General features: G+C 36.9%; 2 protein-coding genes across 2 annotated transcripts; both read left to right on the forward strand.

Annotated features, from left to right (window-relative positions):
- Positions 1–1193: 1193 nt before the first annotated feature.
- Positions 1194–4306, forward strand: TRIADDRAFT_58466 (uncharacterized protein; the record flags this gene model as incomplete). The annotated part of the gene is made up of 7 exons (XM_002114502.1): positions 1194–1245; positions 1438–1515; positions 1689–1824; positions 2618–2720; positions 3442–3499; positions 3655–3751; positions 4216–4306. The coding sequence occupies 7 exons, from the start codon at positions 1194–1196 to the stop codon at positions 4304–4306; spliced, it is 615 nt and encodes a 204-aa protein (XP_002114538.1).
- A 16169-nt stretch (positions 4307–20475) lies between these two features.
- Positions 20476–21291, forward strand: TRIADDRAFT_4071 (uncharacterized protein; the record flags this gene model as incomplete). The annotated part of the gene is made up of 1 exon (XM_002114503.1): positions 20476–21291. A coding segment is annotated over one exon (816 nt), but the record flags the coding sequence as incomplete, so codon positions are not given.
- Positions 21292–21703: the final 412 nt, after the last annotated feature.

A 21703-nucleotide genomic window follows, 5' to 3' on the forward strand; every position in this document is an offset into this window, starting at 1 on the left:
CCAAAATATTTTCGAATTTTCACAATAGATTGGGTAGGGTCCATTAGACCCCACTTGCAGCTGAGCGTCGTTATAGTAACACTGTGGCTAAGTATACAGTTTAAAGACTAATAAGAACCATTTATTACAGTCAATTGCATCTACTACTTCTTCTGCTAGTATCAATGACCTTTGAGTAATGTCTAAGAATTACAGCTGGACTAACAAATGCAAATAAGTTACGAAATATGAAACGATGTATAGCTGTTGCATAGAAAGTGATATGACAGCCATTCTGTAAGGGGTTGTAAAACCCACCACTACAGCTTGGTACAGAACAAACTAACGCTATAGTTTCAAGTTATGAAGTAACATGTACTAAAAGTAGTATCTTCTTTAGGACGTACTTTTTCAGATATAAATCTAAACATTAAGTTCACCATTTGGTTAAAGTGAATGGAGATGTAAAACACAACGAGTAATAAAAAAACTCAATAAATTCCTTAGCCTAGGTGTAGAACGCCGGCGGCGGGTAGCGGCGCAGCTTTACTGCGTATTGTATCATTTAAACTTTACATTATTTAAGGCATATAATTTTTGTATTATTGAAATCTTCATGACTAATCACCAATTGTTTTAATTGGAACTTCAATTTTTCTCTCTTGATCGGAAACAAATTCCGCTTGTTATTTTTTGTATCGCAGTTTTAATGTAAATTATAACTACTTTTATACAAAGAAATTGTACGTGAAAGCACGGTCAAACAAATTGCGTCTGTGAAAACAATAGTTAGTAGTTTATTTGCATAAGGTAGATATTGTTCAAAGCTTTGCTAAATGACTTATCAGTTCGAATTGTTCGTGTCTTACAATAGCTTTCAATCAGCATCCGATGTTAAGAAAACAATAACAAGTACGACAATTTATGGCCTTATATAGGACAACTCTGACGTTTTGCAGTATTACGTAAGCAAGGCTTTAGAGCATCCTTACAAACCGAAAAAATTTTCCGATGTAACAAGTTTTCGCAGCTTTTGATCGAAATATATATTCAACATACAGCATCAGATTTAATTGAACTAGTATCGAAACAAGCTAGTTATAAGTTGATTTTAAATCGATATTTAATACATCTGGATAAAGAACCAAGATTGGATAGAAGTTACAGGTGGTCAAGATTCGTTCAAAGTATCTTCAGCCTGTTATACAAGTAGTATGGCCTTGCCTCAATTAATTCTGTGTATTGCGCTGCTATCATGCTCTCACGGTAAGATATTTAATACGATTTTGATATTTCTGTAATAATAATTGTAGATCATTAAAGCTAAAATTGTTTCTAGATATAGAATATTTTACAAAAGAGAAACTTTAACATCACTGTAAAAATTTCCAAGTACTAAAAATCTATGAACCGGTCATATGAATCATTAATTTCAACTCAACAATTACTTTTGTCTAGGTGCAACCATTATTAACAATATTACACCGACAACAGGCAGCACGGCAGGAGGCACCCGAGTCACAATTTATGGGGAAGGTAAAATTCGTATATTTGATATACTTCAATCTTTAATATTTCTATTCTAATAGAGACTATGTCCAATTATACTGAAATCTATGCATAAACAATATTAAAAGTAATAAAGCTAGAACTATTGCAGTTGCAAACTGATATCCATGCAAACTTATACCTTTCATTTGATTAACTAGAATTCAGTCAAGATCAATTCAATTATGATGTCCCTTCTCGTGGCAATATCGTATACCTCTCTTCAGATCGAAACTTACTAAGATGTGATGTTATCACCTACTTAAGTAACACAAAAAAAATCGTCTGCGATACACGGTAATACATATTAATGTAGACCGCATAATAAAACTACTACTCTTTTTCATTTTTCGAAAATTATTCGTTCATGATACTTGTAGCTAAGACTACTACGAGCGAACTTCGAATAGTACTTCTCTTCCTATATGTGACTGCTCGATATATACTACTAACTACTTCATAGATAACTTTACTATTATTAAATGTAAAGTAGTTGAAGTCTCTAAAATTCTAACTAAAATATTACAGCAGTAACATTGATACTGCTTCGGTGCACTGGAAAATATTATATATATACATAGCACTGTCATTTATCCTTTTATAAAATATACTGCATTCTATCGAATTTATTATTGTATGGACCATACAGAATATCTTGCATCAACTTCGACTTTAATATGCAATAGTGCGCAATTTACGTGGTCATGAATATGCCAGATTTTTGGATAAAAGAAACTTCAGTTATGCTAGCCTCAGTATTTAATACTGTACGTATTTATATATATATATACCATTATTATTAGTAACCTCTACGTGACAAATAGAGACCCCTAAATTAGTTACGTACGTAATAAACAGAAATCTACACCAATAACGTTTACTATGTCTGCCGTAATAGTTTATTCACGTAACCATCTGTGAACCACTATTATAAGTATTATTATTAAAATTATTTATTATCCTGGAAAATATAAATGCTGAGATAATTATTCCAATATTAAATGACATTAAGTAATTAATTATCTCATAAGGTATTGCATTACGATCACAAATTATCTGTTTAACTATTACTATTACATATTTACATTAGACCTTCACCTTCCTCTGAAGTATATAAATTGATCCTTTTCGTTGACGGTGTAAGAATTTCCGAAAATAGTGGAGCATACTGTGGCAGTCAATGTAATTACCAGGTATGTAAACTATATGAAATCGTAAAGTTAATACTGTACGTAATCAAAGCTTTATCCTCTATTCAGTTGCATCTTCTAATAGAACTAACTTTTGATGTTAATTCATTCAAGTAAATACTTCGTAGTTATCAACGGCATATTTAACCTACTGTCAACAAATTAAAATAGTATACAATGCAATGTTCTCATATTTAATTACTGATAAAATAGCAAATGTCAAGGTTAATATACTAATAGTTTGCTTTTCAAAATCATGATAGCAATATTTTACATTGGAGCCATAATAATATATTCGATTATACTAACGGGCATACGGAAGTTGCCGTAATTACTGAGAAATACTGTAGAGTATAACATACGAAAATAACGAAATAATAAACTTAGCCTTAGTTCGTACTATGTTATTTGATAAGGCTGTATTATTACAGATAACCTTTATTATAGTATTATACTGTGCAATAATCTCCATAATACTGTACACTAAAACGATTGAGACTCCGCAACCTGTGATATCACCTATAGCCACACGGAAACATCAATAAAATACTTGTAAAGACATAGTAAATTAATCTTAAAGATTTTGTTATTGCTTTTTAGAATATAAATCATTAAAAATATAAAATGGCTCATAGTTAAGATTTTATCTCAGATATAGTGAAATATAATTAATTAATGTGATTCTTCATTTAATGCATCTATTTATCTCATTCTCTACCTTTAGTATTCAGAAAGTGTTTCACCGACTATAACTGCCATATTACCGAAAAGTGGTTTACCGGGTAAGTGGCGTAGTCAATTTTTGAGAGCAGAATGTATTACAAAATGGATAATTGCCTACTCCTACAAATCACAAGCTAGTTTATGTATGTGATGCTCACTGTCAGAATTATTTTACTATTCGCTTCAAAATATACTTTACTTCTTCTATACATAGGAACCATAATAACAGTAAAAGGTCGAATTTTTACCAATTCTGTTAACAGTATTCAAGAACTTGAAAACGATGCCACCGATGTCAAGGAGATTGTAAGGTACATTGCACCGTAACGTTATTATGAGAATAAAGCAAATGAACCTAGCAGACAGTATTCTAAGAAGAAATTTTTCATTTACTGAATACTCACTCAAAATTCAAAACCATAGTGATAATCTAACTCAAAATAGTGTTATTAATTTAAAATTATGGCTTATCTAACGAACCAAAGCTAAATATGTGCGTATTATGCAATCTACAACTCGCACTAATTTAATTATTAATTCTTTCCGTGTATCTTTTACCACTGATAGATTATATTTTGGCAGCACCAGCATTTGCAATCCAATTGATCCGTCCACAAATGATGTGTATGGAGTATTAAATTTATTTTTCATGATACAGAAACCAATCATAATGATAATTTGTTCGATGTTGAATACCGCAATTGTTCCCACCCCAATACAAATAATTTTGCCTGAAATTTAAGTGATTTTATAATGAAATTATCTACTATCATAGATACGGCACTGCAATGAATTCTGAAACATCTACCGAAGGCTACATCAAATGCAAGCTATCAACCACAATAATCGGTAAATATAAGTTTTAGCTATAAGGAATAATTTCATCAGGGTTTGAGATTGACGGACTAATTAAAAAAATCCTTAGATTCAATCAATGGATCATTTATCATTTCTACTCTGGGAAGGTAAAATAATATTATTTTAAATACTATAGCAAATACATAACAGCTGTTACTACCAGTTATATGTGTAAGGCATCTATTACATAGCGATTAATGCGAAAAAAGTAATGAGACTTTGTATGCTAATAGATCTATACGAACTAACAAGGCACTAGTCGCGGACTCCCACCTAAATTTACACCTGTTTCAAACTCATGCTGGTAATAATTAATTGCCGTTTATTACTGTATTAAGCAATTAACTAGAAATGATCTTTGCGAATGAAGCAATCACTATCTATACAATAACTTTGTAATGTAGCGAGGTCACGATTGTTAGGGGTATCATCTTGATTGTAATTAATTATACACGTATAGCTATAAAAATTTACTAACAAGGTGTAGTGCAGCCCAAATATAGCTTAAGATTATATACAGTATGTGTGAATATCGTGCATGACGTAATTACTAGGCTAATTAAGATAGATACGCTTGTATAGGTGCTAGATCGTAGAGTGAGATTAAATATGTGAGGATTTGTATCAGTAATTGCAATACGGATTGTAAAAGTTATTAGTCATACTGTTTGGCACCTCCAGGTACGCTAGAGGTGTGATGTTAGCCTTATTAAGGTAGATAATGATTTATGTGTCACGAAGATACTCTGTACACAATTGTATATAAGCAGGAGATTTTATCTCCGAAGACAGAGTAGCCATAGATAATCTAGTCCTTGGTAGAAGACGTAATTATTGTAATAAAGTGATTTTCCTTCAAGTTTTGGAAGTCGTTGCGTTTCGATAGACACATTATTACACAAGGGTACGATATTTATAAACCGCTTTCTTCTAATACTCTTGTAGCAATCTCAAATATCATTCCAAATGTGGGTAGCACAGAAGGCGGAACAACTGTTAAGATAATGGGTCAGCATTTGGGTAGCTATCCAAACAACACCCGTGTCGTAATAGGAAATGTAGATTGCCAAGTTGTCAATATTAGCAGTAATTTAATAACCTGCATTACAGGAAAATCATCAGCGCCTTCGGAAATGTATTCAGGTAATAGTCGTATTAATTTCTAATCACGCAAGGTACAGTAAGAGGCAAAGAAGCATGAGCATTCCGCTAAAGCTTTTAGCGATCTTAAATAATCACTAAAATTATTCATTTAAAGTGTATAAAATTTGATAGCTCTAGCTAGGCTGCGAAGATATACTGGATATTAACCTATAGACTAAACATATGTAGGAAATAGAGGTATGCTTCGTGAGATATGGCTATCCAGCTTTCCTAGTACACTATCAGCGATTAGCAACTTAAATTCGACATCAGCTGATTATCGGTCGGAAATTGTCCCTACCGCTGCTATGCCAACATCAGCTTCTTTTAATGAATCTATCCGATACAGCCAGCGACTTTCCGGCTACTTTGTTGCTCCAAAGAATGATGATTACTCCTTTTTGATAAAATCTGACGACGACAGCGAACTATATTTCAGTACCTCTGAAAGTGCAAAGAATAAGGTACAGCAATTGACTGCATCAGACGGTACTATTAGATGAATTACATTACCTCCTCTAAAATATTTAGTTCATGCCGTCTCTGGCCTAATGTACGAGTTTTACGTATAAGAAATACTAATAATTCACCCTATTAGCAGAGATTAATTGAGAGGTTGCACCGTATAACGGTATAATTTCGCTCAAAAACAACAGATAAATACTATTGTTCTTTTCAATTAAAGTTTTTAGCCCTCGAGCATAAAATGAATTCGATTATAAGACTTGCTCTTCGTTTATCTTCAAACTATAGGTAAAAATTGCATCTTGTCCGTCATGGTCTAGCACCTGGGATAAGTATTCAACGCAGAGGTCAAAGAAATTGAGCCTTAAAGCTGGAAAAATGTATTACATAGAGGCTCTTCATAGGCAACGTTATTCCCATGCGGACCTTCAAATTGGAGTGCATATCCATAACACTAGATACCTAGAAGCACAAACTGGCCAAGCTATAAACGAACTGCAACAAATTGTTGAAACTACTATCGTCCAGAAAGAAATACAGGTAAGAATGTATTTCAAAGCCGTATCTTCTTTCAATTTTATATTATTTGAAAGTAATTTCCATTAGCGATATTGAACTATTAAATCGGTGTTTGTAAGTGAAATACTATTTCATTACTGCTAGAAATGTAAATAGTACTAAGCCTTTTAACGTTGCCGTTTACTCACTGAACCAATCTTGATCCTATTTATTTTATGTAGATTCTAACTATCAATAATTGGGATAACGGAACACTCTCTGAAAAGCAAGAACTCTACGTTCCTTTCTGCTTGACTGGAAACTACTTTCAAATCATTTACAATAATGAATCAAAGGAAAACGAATCAATACCTTACTGCGAATACTTAAATAGTTATAGGCTAATATTTAACGGCATGGAAACTAAAAAAATACATCCTAACACTACGGCTAAAGGCTTGGCCAAAGCATTAAATAATCTAAGCACCGTCAAAGCTATAGGATACCTAACCGTGATAAAATATCACAATTCCACCGGTAATAAGTACATTATCGAATTTCCAATCAATTTAGGGCCCCAAAACATGATAAAAGTTAGTACACCAAATTACAATGAGACCATTACGATTACGGAAATACGTAAAGGTAGAGCACCTTTACTTGAATTTTCGCTTGATTGGGGCGGTCAAATCTCAGATCCGGTTCAATTTGATATAACTGCCAAAAATCTACAGGCTAACTTACAGTGGTGGTTTGGAACATGGTGCCTTTATTTAAATGCTGACCCATCCGGAAAATCGCATCCAATACCCACTGCTTATTTTTATCAAGATTACGAAGGCACCAATTCTAGTTCTGAGTCCGGAAAACGGGTTGCTGACGTTCTGGCTAGATGTGGCAGGAAATCATTAAAAAATCCATATTATATCTTCCGTGCTGGCCACACTCGTGATACTAGTGGCAAGACCAAATCTGGCTTTGATGTGCAGAGAAGCAGATATGTAAGCAGTAAATCAAGCAAACATTACAGCTAACAGCAAGCCAACGTAATCATTTAAATCACTTCTACTGGCTGTCAGAATATAGCAGAAATGTCATAAAATTATAGCATTTGGTAATTATATTTATTACTGATATTAATCAATTTTTTCCTACATAGGTCTGCTTTTCTTACAAAGGCTTAATTAAAGATTCCGTAACTTTTAAGATCGAATATCAAAATGACGCGGGCGACACTTATCAATCCTGGAGAAGCTACCAATTTACTGCAATACAGGACAATAAGTGGCATGATGCCTGCATAGACATAGTGGAAAAAATAAATAGTGATAGCGGCTATTTTAGCAAACGGGCATCCATCTACACAAAATATATTGTTAATGAAGTCCGAGTCTACAAGCTGAACGGAGATCTATATATTGATGACACTTACATCGGCAAAATCAAGCCCTGGAGTATGTGTAGTATCCACTTAAGCCGATGTGTAATTAACTTTAACTTTGTTCATTGAGCACATAATATAAGAAATAGATAAGTTGTACTGCTGCCGATACATCCAAGTAAGCGAATAATTGATAGTGTATTCTTTTTTATGCCACAGTCTATACCTATCGAGCCGCTGCTCAGCCTAATGGAGCGATCATTGAGACCGTTAAAGTAAAGAAGTTGAGTGCTGGGTCATTTGAAATTGAAATGAAACCATTTGCATGTGCTCACAATTTAGGACTTATAAAGGTTGCTCACTCAACAATTACTCAAACTAAAGAAAATTCCAAAATTTATCGCGGAGATAAATGGCACGGCAATGCTACCGTTACTGTTACAAGGTCTGTATATTTGTGTATCTATCTTGCACACAAAAGATGCCATTGAATGTCTCTAAAACAGAAAGAATTATTTGAAATCCACATCTGTACAGCAGCTCTACATAGCAATTTGTAATCGTATGGAGCTAAGCTACTATAGCAATCTAGTCTTATTTTGTGATATTCATGGCTGCATTTATTTTACAGGACACGAGCTGCAAGCCCGCCAATCGGAGGAACTTTCGACCTTAGCTTTCAGGGCAATACCATCAATAATATCAAAGCAGATGTCAGTGCCGTCGAAATGAAAAACCTTTTAGAATCTAACTTCAATATTGGCGTTGTTCAAATAGAGCGTAGTGGCTCTTGCTCCGGTTATCGGTGGAACATTAAATGGATGTCGCAAGGCGGCGACAGGGCAGCTATTGACATAAAAGGGTCCTCTCTTACTGGTCTTTCACCAAAAGTTAACTCGCATACTTTAAGTGACGGGGGCATCTTCTTACGCCCAATTCCTGGTGATATGCTTCGAACCGCATCTCTTTTACCTCAGGCAAGACTTAGCTTACGAGTATTTTATGATGCTTTCTTAAGTACGAATTTATTTCTTTAATAAGTTGAAAGGGTGTAGTTAAATTAGGTAGAAAAATTACTGAAAAATACAAAACTTTTAATGACTAAATTTTAAAGCATGTATTTAATTTTTACAGGCTGTGGTAAATATTAATCGGATACCATCACTCTGCACAGGAGACTGTGTATACCAATACCAATTATCGTCAACGCCTACAGTTACTGGTATAACCCCAACTTCTGGCACAGGTGGCTTAAATCATTTAGGAACGGAGATAAAAATTTTCGGCACGGGTTTCGGCACCTCCGTAGCAGCAGTAACTGTAAAGATCGGAAAAGTAAATTGTTACGTAACGAAATGTGCTGACAATAACATCACTTGTCACGCTGGAATAAGCTCTGGGGGCCTTCGTCTTGTGGAAGTCACAATAACTAATAAAGGTAATTGAGGCTTTAATAGCCAACGAAACCCGCTTAATTTTGTATCATCAGGATTACAAAAGCGGTAATTGATAGTCCTAGTGTGGAACACAACTTTTAAAACATTAAAAGAAATTAATCGTAAAAATGAAAATCATAAGCTAGTGTCGGAAAAACAGAATTATTTCTAACAATTGGACCATAGTCAGGTCTAGACCATACTATTTCTACGATTTAAAACAGGATAAATTTCAGATATATCGCTAAATTAAAATGTTGGACATTTATAGAATTGTCAATAATCGTGATAGTTCTTACACAATGTCAAATGAGATTTGTGTAGGAACTACCACAATCATTGCCAATATTCTGTAAATTCTGCTGAAATATTATATTTATGCCTACAAACTATACACGCTTTGAAAGTATGAGGCATTAAAAATTATAATTACTTTAATAGAATTTAATAGATTTATTCCATGTTAGCCCATTAGAATAAGACTATCAAGATCTTTAATGTGATTACGATATCTAATAATGTCTTTAGGTAGAGCTCGCCATATGTCTAATATTCCGACTAATGCGCAAGGAATCTACTTCCAGTACCCAGTCTTGATAACCAATATCACACCTTCAGAAGGTAGTGCAGGCGGTGGAACGATCTTGACCTTAAGCGGTAATGGTTTTAGTTCTGTAACTGGAGAAATTGCAATAACTGTCGGTGGAGTAGAGTGTTCTGTAATCGGAAAGAAATCAAACATAACATCTGTGGCATGCATAACTGGTCAATACTCGCAAGTAGCCCCGGCTGCGGTAGATGTTATTGTTTCCGTTAAAGACGTCAATGCAACAGTCGTTAGTGGTTATACATACAAAAACACAGGCGAAATTACCTCCTTTAGTCCGAATAAGGGCAGCGTCCTAGGTAAGTAAAAGAATGTAAATCAATTAAGCATATTCTGATCAAAACATTTCTTAGCACCTGATGCTATACGATGTGCTTGCAGGTTTTACCCACAATTTTTTTAAAGGTACTAGAACTATTTCTTTAAGTTAAATCACTACTATTTCATCTATGATATTTTGTAGGAGGAAATTTAGTTACTATCAACGGAAATAATTTTGGAAATTCCAATAATTTGCAGTTTCCGGTACTAATTGGTGTATCCCCATGTAAAATACAAACATACAGCAATACTCAAATCACATGCATTACCACTTCACACCAAAGAGGTACTTTTAAACTTCAGGTAGCCATCGAAGGGCGTGGCATGGCCATCATAAATGGAAACGCTAACTACGAGTACATCTTCAAAATCCTGAATATAATTCCAAGATTTGGCTCTATTACTGGAGGAACAGAAGTTACAATCAGTGGAGAAGGATTCGGAACAAACGCATCCAATTTCATCATAACTCTCGGCTCATCAGATTGTAACCCGATATCAAGTAATGCTACAGCTATCAAATGTATTACAGAAAGTTCGTTGAAGGAAGTGCAAATTGATAACTCAGGCCATAGTAAAGAATTTGGTCTTGGCTACGCATGGAACAAACCAAATGTTACAATTACTGTCGGTACATTTATCAAGTGGAGTTGGTCTGCAGTTGATTATTCATCTTTACGCTACGGTGTTGTTCAAACCAGTTCTAAAGACTCAACATTTTATGATGGAAGTGGATTCATCAGCCAGCGTTCCGCTACCGGTTCGTTCAGGCATCAGTTTACTGTCCCTGGAGTTTACTACTATTCCGCAGGTAATGTCGATGGGCGTGATCTAGTTAAAATGAATGGTATCATCAATGTCATAGTAGAAAAAACTGCAAGTGCAACTTTTTCGCTAAAAACTAAGCAAGGTTATGAGGCGAATTACGTTAACGAGGAGGTGAACATGACATCAGACAACTCAGGTTGCTCATTCGGAGATGGTCGCACTAGCTCAATCATTGGGTGTGTAGATCCTAAACCGTCAAATATCGAGCCAACCATGTTTAAATTTACTTGGTGGAGATGCAGCACCCCCATTATCTCTACAATAGAGCCAAATATCGGTACAAGTGCCACCAATATTGTAATTCGTGGTAAAGGATTTAGTACCACTGCCTGTCAAAATATTGTATCAGTAGGGAATTACTCCTGTTCAATATTATCATCTTCTACAACTGAAATCGTTTGCAAGCCTACTTTGCAAGGATCTATGACTCCTGGAATCCGTCAGGAGATAAAGTTGTTAGTTAAAAACTTAGGCTACTCATTAACGACAATTGCAAGTGTAAGTAAAAGATCTTTCACCTTAATGCCAACGATCTCCTCGGTGACTCCAAGAACAGGATCCATTGCTGGTGGCACAGTAGTGACAATTACCGGTGATGGCTTGTCAGCAAATAACATAGAACCTGTAGTTCAAATTAATGGTTCACTTGATTGTAAGGTCAAGACTAAATCATATACACAAATTACTTGCGTAACTCCCAAGGTCTTATCCAGTACAAATAACTTAGATGTGAAAGTTCATATCAATGCTGTCGACAGCGTTTGTCATGGAAATGCATGTAGTTTTGCTTTCACGTCAGCTAGGACTCCCACGATAACCAGCATTAACCCGACAACTTTTGTCAGTGGGACTACAGTTACTCTTTCAGGTTCTGGATTCTCAGCAAACTCATCTTATATCACTGTCAAAGTCGGCAATTTTAGATGTCCAGTCATAACTGCATCTAAATCATCAATATCTTGTAACACACTAAACGTAACTTCAGGTACACACAATATTAGTGTCTACGTAGCCGATAAAGGCAACGGTAGATTCCAATCCGATAATAAAGTGACAAATCAAGCTGTAATTACAGCGATTTCTCCATTGCATGGCAGCTTATTAGGCAACACCTTACTGACAATATCAGGCAGCGGTTTTAGTAGCAAGAAAGATACTTCAGTCAAAATAGGCGGAACATCCTGCACAATTCAAAGTGTAACAACTTCACAAATTAAGTGCAGAACTACGGCAAAGACCGAAGGCAGCTATGACGTATCCGTAACATCGCATGGGATAGCATATCCCAAACAAACATATAGCTACAGAGCAAGCTCAACACCATCTGTAACAGGAATTAACCCAACAGCCGGCGAGAGAGGAACCACAGTAACTTTAACGGTAACTGGAATAACTTCGGGAATCTCTGATATAAATGTTAAAATAGGAAGAGCGAGTTGTATTTTGCAGTCATTCACTGGTAACACAATTGTTTGCACAACAACAGCAAACACTGCCGGTAATTATGATGTACAAGTCATATCTGATGGTGATGGTAAAGCTTCAGGAACGGCTCAATTTAGGTATAGACTAAAGGTCGTAAGTGTATCCCCATCCAGATCTTTGCTAGGCGGAGGCCGCTACATCACCATTCAAGGTAACAGTTTTGATGTACTAGGAGGTACCACTGTCAAAGTGTGTGGCATTATATGTATACAAGATCAAAATACGAACCTGACCGAATCAATTGTAACTTGCGAGGCGCCATCCATGAATGTTAATCAAATGAATGATTTGAATTGTTCTATCGATGTTAGTACCAGTTCCGGACAACAAGCAACACTTGCTGATTCTTTCAGATACTTAGCGTCTGGAACCCCTGTTGTAACCGCCATATTTCCTAATCGAGGTGGTACCGCTGGCGGCACAGCAGTCACGATAAGTGGAACAGGTTTCAACACACAGCCAGGTAAAATTTCAGTGTCCATAGCTGGTACAGCATGTTCGATTAATTCTCTTACATCAACATCGATTAATTGTACGACCGGCCCACACCAACGAACCGAAAAAGCGCTTGTGAGGGTTTATACTACCCTCGGTAACCGTGCAGGCCTACCAATCTACAACACCACTGATAAAGAATTTTACTACGCTGACTTCTGGTCCTCTAAATATACTTGGGGGGGCAGGGATCCTCCAACGGAAGGAGATTATGTTGTGATCAACAAAACCCAAACGGTTATTCTAGATGTTGATACACCAATTCTAAAATTTCTACTGCTGAAAGGAGGAAAGCTCATATTTGACGAAAAAGATCTTACCTTGAAATCCGAATACATTCTTATAACTGATAAAGGCGCACTCCAAGTAGGTACTGAAGACAAGCCGTTTCAACATAATGCCAACATTATTTTATATGGCCACGTGCGTTCCAAAGAATTACCTATTTATGGTGCTAAAGTGCTTGCCGTTAGGGAAGGAACATTAGATCTCCATGGTAGGCCAATTCCTGTTACTTGGACAAGGCTAGCATCAACCGCCCATCAGGGAACTACAACTCTCAACTTAGAATTAGCAGTAACATGGCAGTCGGGAGATAAATTAGTATTAGCTTCCACTAGTACCAGTCCTGAAGAGAATGAGGAGGTAACCATTGCGAGTGTTACCAATGGCGGGAAAACGGTGCTACTACAGTCGCCTTTACGATATACACATATCTCAGTATCTCAAAATATTGCAGGTCAGACCATTGAAACCCGCGCAGAAGTTGGTTTATTAACACGAAATGTTGTAGTTCGAGGGTCGAAACATTCAGAATGGATTGAATTTGTCAAGGAATGCCCTGTCGACTTTGATCCCGGCCAGTTTGCGACTCAAACCTGCTTCTTAGGTCGTTACGGGAATGAAACACTGAGCGATCAATTCGGTTGTCATATTATGATGGCGTCAAAAGAAATGGATAAAGATCTGATCGTTGGGAGGCTATCGTACATCGAAGTAACTCATGCTGGTCAGGCCTTTCGCCTTGGAAGATACCCAATTCATTATCATTTAATGGGAGATATACAGACATCTTATGTACGTGGCTGTGCCATACATAATACGTTCAACAGAGCAGTCACGATTCATGGAGTTCATAAATTGACGGTAGAAAACAATGTAGCTTATAACACCATGGGACATAGCTTTTTTTTGGAAGACGGTATCGAAACAGAAAATATCATACAGTACAACCTTGGTATCTTTACGAGACAATCTTCAAGCTTGCTTAATGTAGACATCACGCCAGCAACATTTTGGATAACTAACCCCAATAATACTGTACGCCATAACGCTGCTGCAGGTGGCACTCATTTCGGTTACTGGTTTAAAATACCAACTCACCCTGAAGGGCCTTCATTTACTACAAAAATTTGCCCAAGGAATGTCAATATCGGCCAATTCTATAACAATTCAGCTCATTCTTTCGGTCGCTTTGGTTTATGGATCTGGCCGAATTATCATCCAAAAGTAGGTGGCAGTTGCAATTCCAATGTGGATGCCCCGGTAAAATTAGAAAAATTTCTATCCTACAGAAACCGTAAAGGTGCTGAGGGAGTAAGCAGCGGTTCAACACAGTACGTAGACTTTACAGTAATGGATAACATACAAGCAGGTCTAGAAATTCACCAGGTATCAGGTAAATGGGGAGAACAAGGTCCTCTAGTGCATAATTTGATTACGGTTGGCCATAGCCAAGTCCAAGGTCCTACTTTTATCTGCCAGCAAGCGGGCTTAAAAACCCCCAAATCTTCTAGGCTAACAGTTAAAAATGCTACGTTTGTCAATTATGATCGCACTGGCTGTTGGGCTTTAATCCCTTGCGCTTTTTGTAAAGCCAATCAAGGTGGATTTCCAACAAAATTTGAAGAAATAGCGTATTTAAACTCACCTAACAGGGTGCGGTTCAACTATGCTCATGAATGTATTTATGAAGACACTGATGGAACGTTAACTGGTATAATCGGAGGTAGTTATGTCCCTTGGAATGACAATTTGCCGCTATCAAACTGCGTCAAGGGTGAAGTAGAAATAAGCGATGAAGCTCCTGGCGCTAAATGTGATGAAACGGTTGTAATCAGACGTTTATCATGGAATCAGCCAAGTCCGTCAGCTTTACTATTTAAAGATACAGTTCTTACCAATCGTTTCGGCAGTAGTGTGGTACCTTATAAAAAGAAAAGGCTTACCCATCCTAAGGGTTGGATGGCCACCCTTGTTATGGGAGAGGACTACAACATGTACTGGAGAAATGCTGCTCATTTGGTAAATATAAGCTACACAGCTGGATTCTACGAATTAATGAGCGAAGATTATGTTTACATGAATCACCAATTGACTCAGATACCGGACCATTTCGCGACGACTACTAAGTTTATGAATATGTCCGACGGTTTACCAGATCCGCTGACTGCAGAAAATGGAGAATGGTTTTTTAACCGTACAACTAAGTCCTTTTATTACATTACCAAAGGTAGTGAACTAGAACAACCGCTATATAAACGCAATATGCAACCGAAAGTTTACCAATGCTACTTCAGGGATTGTGTCAAACCTGTACCTAAACCAGCTCCTAGACAGCGTCCTTCAGACTATCGGTTATGGTCCGAGAAAGGTAGTTGGAATGGTAAAGTTAATAAGGCTATACCGAAGTTTGGGGAAGAGATCGTAATTGAGAAGGACTGGTGGATGGTACTCGACGTAGTTGATCTACCCTACTTCAAAAAAATTACTATTTATGGAGCTTTAGAATTTGACGATAATTCTGATAAAGTCTTAAATACCTCCTACATTTTCATTCACGGTGGCCAATTAATTATTGGGTGGGAACATAGTCCGTACACCCATAAAGCACACCTTATACTTAGTGGAAATCATCAAACACCTGAAATAGTTTTAACCAACGGACCTGTTTTAGGAGCCAAGGCCATCGGTGTTTTTGGCTATCTTGATTTACATGGTAAACCTAAATCAACAACATGGACGCATCTAGCTCAAACAGCTCCTGTTGGTGCTAATGAGATCACGTTAGAAGAAGCAGTCGATTGGGAACTAGATGATGAAATAATTATTACTTCTTCTACGTACGAACCTTTCCAAACCGAAAAAGCACAAATTTCCCATATTTCTACTGATAAGCGCACTATTACCCTATATCAGACTTTACGCTATTCTCATTTATCTGCTGTTAACATGGTCAGTGGGCGCCAGTATGCAATGAAAGCGGAGGTGGGATTACTAACACGTAATATTGTGGTTGAAGGAGCAGAAGATGCTATCGGATCGCTATCAAAGCAAAGCTTTGGTGGCCGTATTTTAGTAGGATCATTTCAGCAGAATGATGGTACAAGATTTACAGGTAATGCCAGAATTGACTACGTGCAATTTAAAAACACTGGGCAGGAAGGATATCGAGATTATTTCGATCCGCGATTTTCCATTGCGTTTCTGGATATTGGTTTCGTTCCGGCTATGAATCAATTTTATTCTTACGTTCGAGGGTGCAGCTTTCATGACGGATATAATACCGCAATCGGAGTTTTCGGCACTGAAAATATGACCGTATCAGACAACGTAATTTACAAAACTGTAGGCTCTTCGATTCGAGTTTGGGGTCGAAAAAATCGAATTATTCATAACTTAGCTTCTTTGACGCTAGCCGTCGCTACCTACAATGGTAGATATGAAGAAGAAAATACCGAATGGGAAGCAAGTTTTGAAGTACATAAAGCCGTTGAACTAACACTGCGTGATAATGTTGCCGCGGGTTCCCAACGCGCCGGATTTCGTATCCGTGGCGAAAAATGTTATAATATCAATCCGTCGATCAGTTGGTCAAATAATATTGCACACTCGAACATCCATGGTATCATGATGGGTTTTCAAGACGCAGAACCAGGCTGTACAAGAATTGCAAACTTTGTTTCTTATCGTAATTACGATTACGGAATATTCTTTTATCAATCATCCCGTATGATAATGTATAATGTTACGTTGATCGACAATGTCTGCGGTATTATGCCGTTTGTTTATGCTCCGGCATCAGTGACACATTTAACAGCAAATAAATTTGTTCGCATCCAAGAATCCATGATTATAGGTACAAGTCCAAATTTTGATTGTAGTGCTGACTTCGTGATCCCTAAAGATACTGCCATCACTAAAAAGCATCGATGTCCTAAACCTGCCTCTGGTGGTAGAGCCGGGATATTTATGACCAGCTTCGTCTCCGGTACAAATGCAGCCCCCTTTAAACCGTGGCATGGAGTCAAAAATTATCCTGCTATCAACGGCATAACAGAAATTTCTTCTGTTATATTTGCTAATTTTGGTATTGCTTGCGGAAAGCGTGATGTAGCTATTAGTTCAAATAAAAAAACACCTGATGCTATTCATCCGATTCAAATGTCTGGTATTACGCTGGACAACGTCTATGAATCATCGAAGTTATACTTCTTCCCCCCAAGTATCAGCTGGGTCAATCCATCTGATTGTGTCGATATGGATTGTGATGGTCAAAAACACGCATTGATAAGAGATTTAGACGGAACCTTTCTAGGTAAGACTGGCAATACAGCTATTGGCAAAGCGGAATATGAATGGGATGGAGATCCCAGGCGTGGTTTAGGTGATTACCGAATACCCAAGACATTTTTAACTGCACTAAACGGATCTCGAATCGCCGTAAATTCTGTAGCGCCTTATAAAGGTATTGTACGCGGAAATCGTACGTCTTCTAACTGCAACTGGGTAAGTGAATGGAATGCTTATAGGTGTTCAGGACTCGATCACCAAATGTTTATCATAGAGAGCATGGATAAGGATACCGAAACGCGTCGTATTTCCCCAGTAGCTCTCGCTGCAGATGGTTACCTGGACTTATTAAATGGTCCTCAAGACTTTGGCTGGTGTCTTGGCTATACTTGCCAAGAACGTTTATCTACCTTCTTTACTACTGTGTCAACTGGAAAACTCTACGATGTTCACTTCACAGGAACTAACCCCCAGCACTTACGATTGCATTTAATCAATTCTAATTATAATCAAGCCATTGTTGTTGGGATCTTTTATTCCAATCCTCAACGTCTTGATGTCTATCAATTAGGCACTTATGTTAACCCCACTAACGCTAAACTTAGTGGTAGTACCTTCGAGTATCTTCCGAAAGATCCGAAAAATCCTACTAAGTTTATTCCTAACTTTCATGGAATAAATGGATTGAACTATTACGATAGTGCTAAACAAACCCTCTATATTTTGGTTCGAGGAAGCAACCCAATCGATATTATCACAATGCCGATAATACAGCTCTCCTTGAAATTGCCCGCGATTACGATAGACGAGTTTTTTGAAAAGAATTTAGTTAATAATATTGCTGAATTACTAGGTATCGATAAGTCAAAAGTAAGGTATGTTGAGGCCATTAATGAGCAATCGAATACCAGACGAAAACGAGCTTCTAGTACTATGACAGTTATTGTAGAAATTGGCAATCCACCAGCACCAACAGTTAACGTTGTTGCAGAAGAATTTTACGAAGTAAACTCTACTGACGGTATTAACTCGACTTTACTTTTCCCTCCTCCTACTTCTGCTACAACTAATCCAACTCCAAGTTCATATCCTCAAAATTATACCGGAACTTCAGAGCAGATGACCCTTGTTACACTGCAAGTACTAGCCAATAAAGTTGTGGAGGTCGCCCAAATTGGCGCTTTTCACAAAAAAGGTTACAATCTTCTAGAAATTACTGTTACTGATCCAAGCTCTAGTCCTCAAGATCCACGAGAGGGGAATCCGTATACAAATACATCTGACTCACCAAATGGAACGGTCTTATATCAAGAGTTACAGGAATCACTGAAACTAAATTCAAGCTCTTACAATAGTTCATCGTATACATACCTAATTGCCGGTCGACTACATTTGCAAATGCAACCATCCGGAAGCAACGAAACCGTTTCGCTTCCTACTCAGCCTAGTTTAGCAATGCTAGATATAAATGGTAATCTAATAAAGCAACTTGGACATCGTTATAGCTCTAATCCATGGACAGTAACGGCATATTTAAAATCTGGATACGGTCACAACGATGCTTTCATTGGTGGTAATAATACAGTTTCTTTTTCTTCTGGAATTGCAAATTTTACTGATTTAAGTATTTCTCATAATGGTACGTATGTACTATGTTTTAACGTTTCTCAGCCAATAGAAGCAAACTTTAGTATTTGTTCTCAAGAAATAGAGATATTAGAACGTATTTTTTACCTAAAAATGATACGAGAAATTGCTGGAGCAAATGAAACTGTACCATTTCACATGCAACCAGTTGTGGAAATACTCGATGCAGCAAATCATGAAAGAATTACTAATCTAGGCTGGAAAAAGCGTAATTGGTTTATGCACGCCAAAATTGTAAATCAATCAATTGATGGAAAAATTGGCGGTCAAAATGTATTAAATCTTCTCCATTTACAAGAAATTGGTCTCGCTACATACGAAAGTTTAAACATCAATTACGCTGCTAAAGATTATGTTTTAAGTTTTTCTTTAATAACAGAACCGAAGTCATCCTATACAAATTTATCAACTAATAGTGCTCCTTTTGAAGTTAAAGAACGTATGTTTTACCTAAGTGTTATTCGACAGCCCAGAAATTGCAATGAAACTGTTGCATGTGGGCAACAACCTGCACTCGCTATTCACGATAAAGCCAACGGACAAATTGTGAACAATATAGGCTGGCGAGGTAGAAAGTGGTTCATTCAAGCGTACTTAGATGGGAACTGCTCAACAACGCTAAATGGTCAAACGAGACTTCCGATACCAGCTAGCGGCATAGCACAGTTTACAAATTTAAGTATATATGATTCTGGTGAACAATTCTCATTGTTTTATAATGTTAGTTTAGATCAATATTCTGCGACTTATTCTGGTTTATCGGTAAAGAGTAAGAAATTTAACGTCGGCATGAGAGAATTCTACCTCCATGTTACCATGCAACCTTCTAATGCCAACGAATCTGTAGTTTTCGGACAGCAGCCGATAATAGAAGTTCGTGATGTCGGTACTCAGAAGATTGCAACGCCATTGAAAGAACCTTGGTATATATACGTTTCTTTAGTCAAGAACCCATGGCCATTGGAGAGTAACGTTTCTCTATTGGGTACTAAAAATGTGACTGTATTTAACGAACGGGCAAGATTTCAGAATCTACTGATAACGAAATATGGTATCGGATATAAGTTAAAATTTATATCCACACCTGCGAGCAAAGTTATTAGATCAAAGTTGTTTGAAGTATTTTATGTCAATAGCTATTCTCCGGTTTTTAATGAAACTAATAGCTTGTATAAATCTACAATATCAGAGAATGTTGAAATTAGAAGTTACGTTGTTACAGTATTTGCAACAGATAATGATACTGGACCCCAAGGTAAAGTGTACTATGAAATAACAAATGGAAATTCCGATGGTGCATTTGATATTGACAAGACGAACGGTCGTATCGTTACTAATGGATCACTTGATCGAGAAAAAGTTTCAGTTTTTACGTTAACAATAACAGCATATGACGGAGCAGTGATCGAGAAAAGACGATCTACAAACGCAACAGTCATTATTACATTGCTTGATGTCAACGATAATACTCCTTACTTTGCAGAATATCCAGCGCACTATATTGTTCCAGAAAATACACGGATTGGCGAAACTGCTGCTATAATTGATGTTCGCGATCCTGACGCTGGCGAAAATGGGGCACTAAATTTTACGATGCTTTCATGTGATTTATGCGGCTACTTCATACTAAATTCCACTACTGGAGCTTTCATTACTAATAAGAGCTTGGAACTAGAAAATTCGACTACATTACTACCGTATACAAATTTTACGTTTAATATTCACGTTGCAGACCGTGGTACTCCACAGCCCAGAGCAATTACTGGAATAGTTATCTTAACAGTTATACCGACTAATGAATATGCACCAGTATTTACTCGAACTAACTTATCCCTAACATTAGCAGAGAACACGAAGGTTGGACATTTAGTAGTGAAAGTTTTAGCTACAGATCGAGATATCGATCGCCACGGTATCGTGGATTACTACATTGAATCAGGAAACTTTCGTAAGACATTCTCTATTGCTAAAACAAACGGTGAAATTATTTTAATGCAACCACTAGATTATGAAACATATTCGTCGTATAAACTCGTAATTACAGCACAAAATGGTCAAGATTACAAGAAGGCTACAAAGATGACCGTTCACATAACGGTTACTGATATACCAGACACAAATGGAGATGTCATCTTAATAGAAGATGTTTTGCCAAAAATTGCACCTTATCAAAGCGTAGCATCATTTGCTGGAATACCTAGTTTTAGCCCAATCAAAGTTATTTTAAAGTCAAAGCAAGGCAAACGGACCGATATCACCAATGATGTATCTCAAACTATTTTTGATAGTGAAGCAACACATAATTCTCTAATCGTTAGCCGTCGTAATGGCACGACAGTAATTACCGCTGAACGAGCTACTGTTAACCGCCTGAAGGTTCGTGTTATTAATGTCGGTATCATTGACGTTCCATTAATCGCTGTAGATTATACAAGTCTACAATTACAAGCATTTTTATTCCCAAATATTAATAAGGAGGAAGTTAGAAAGGTTTATCTTATCGGCCGTAGTAAACAATTCGTCAAAG

The sequence above is a fragment of the Trichoplax adhaerens genome, genomic scaffold (assembly GCF_000150275.1).
Source record: "Trichoplax adhaerens TRIADscaffold_8 genomic scaffold, whole genome shotgun sequence".
NCBI lineage: Eukaryota > Metazoa > Placozoa > Uniplacotomia > Trichoplacea > Trichoplacidae > Trichoplax > Trichoplax adhaerens.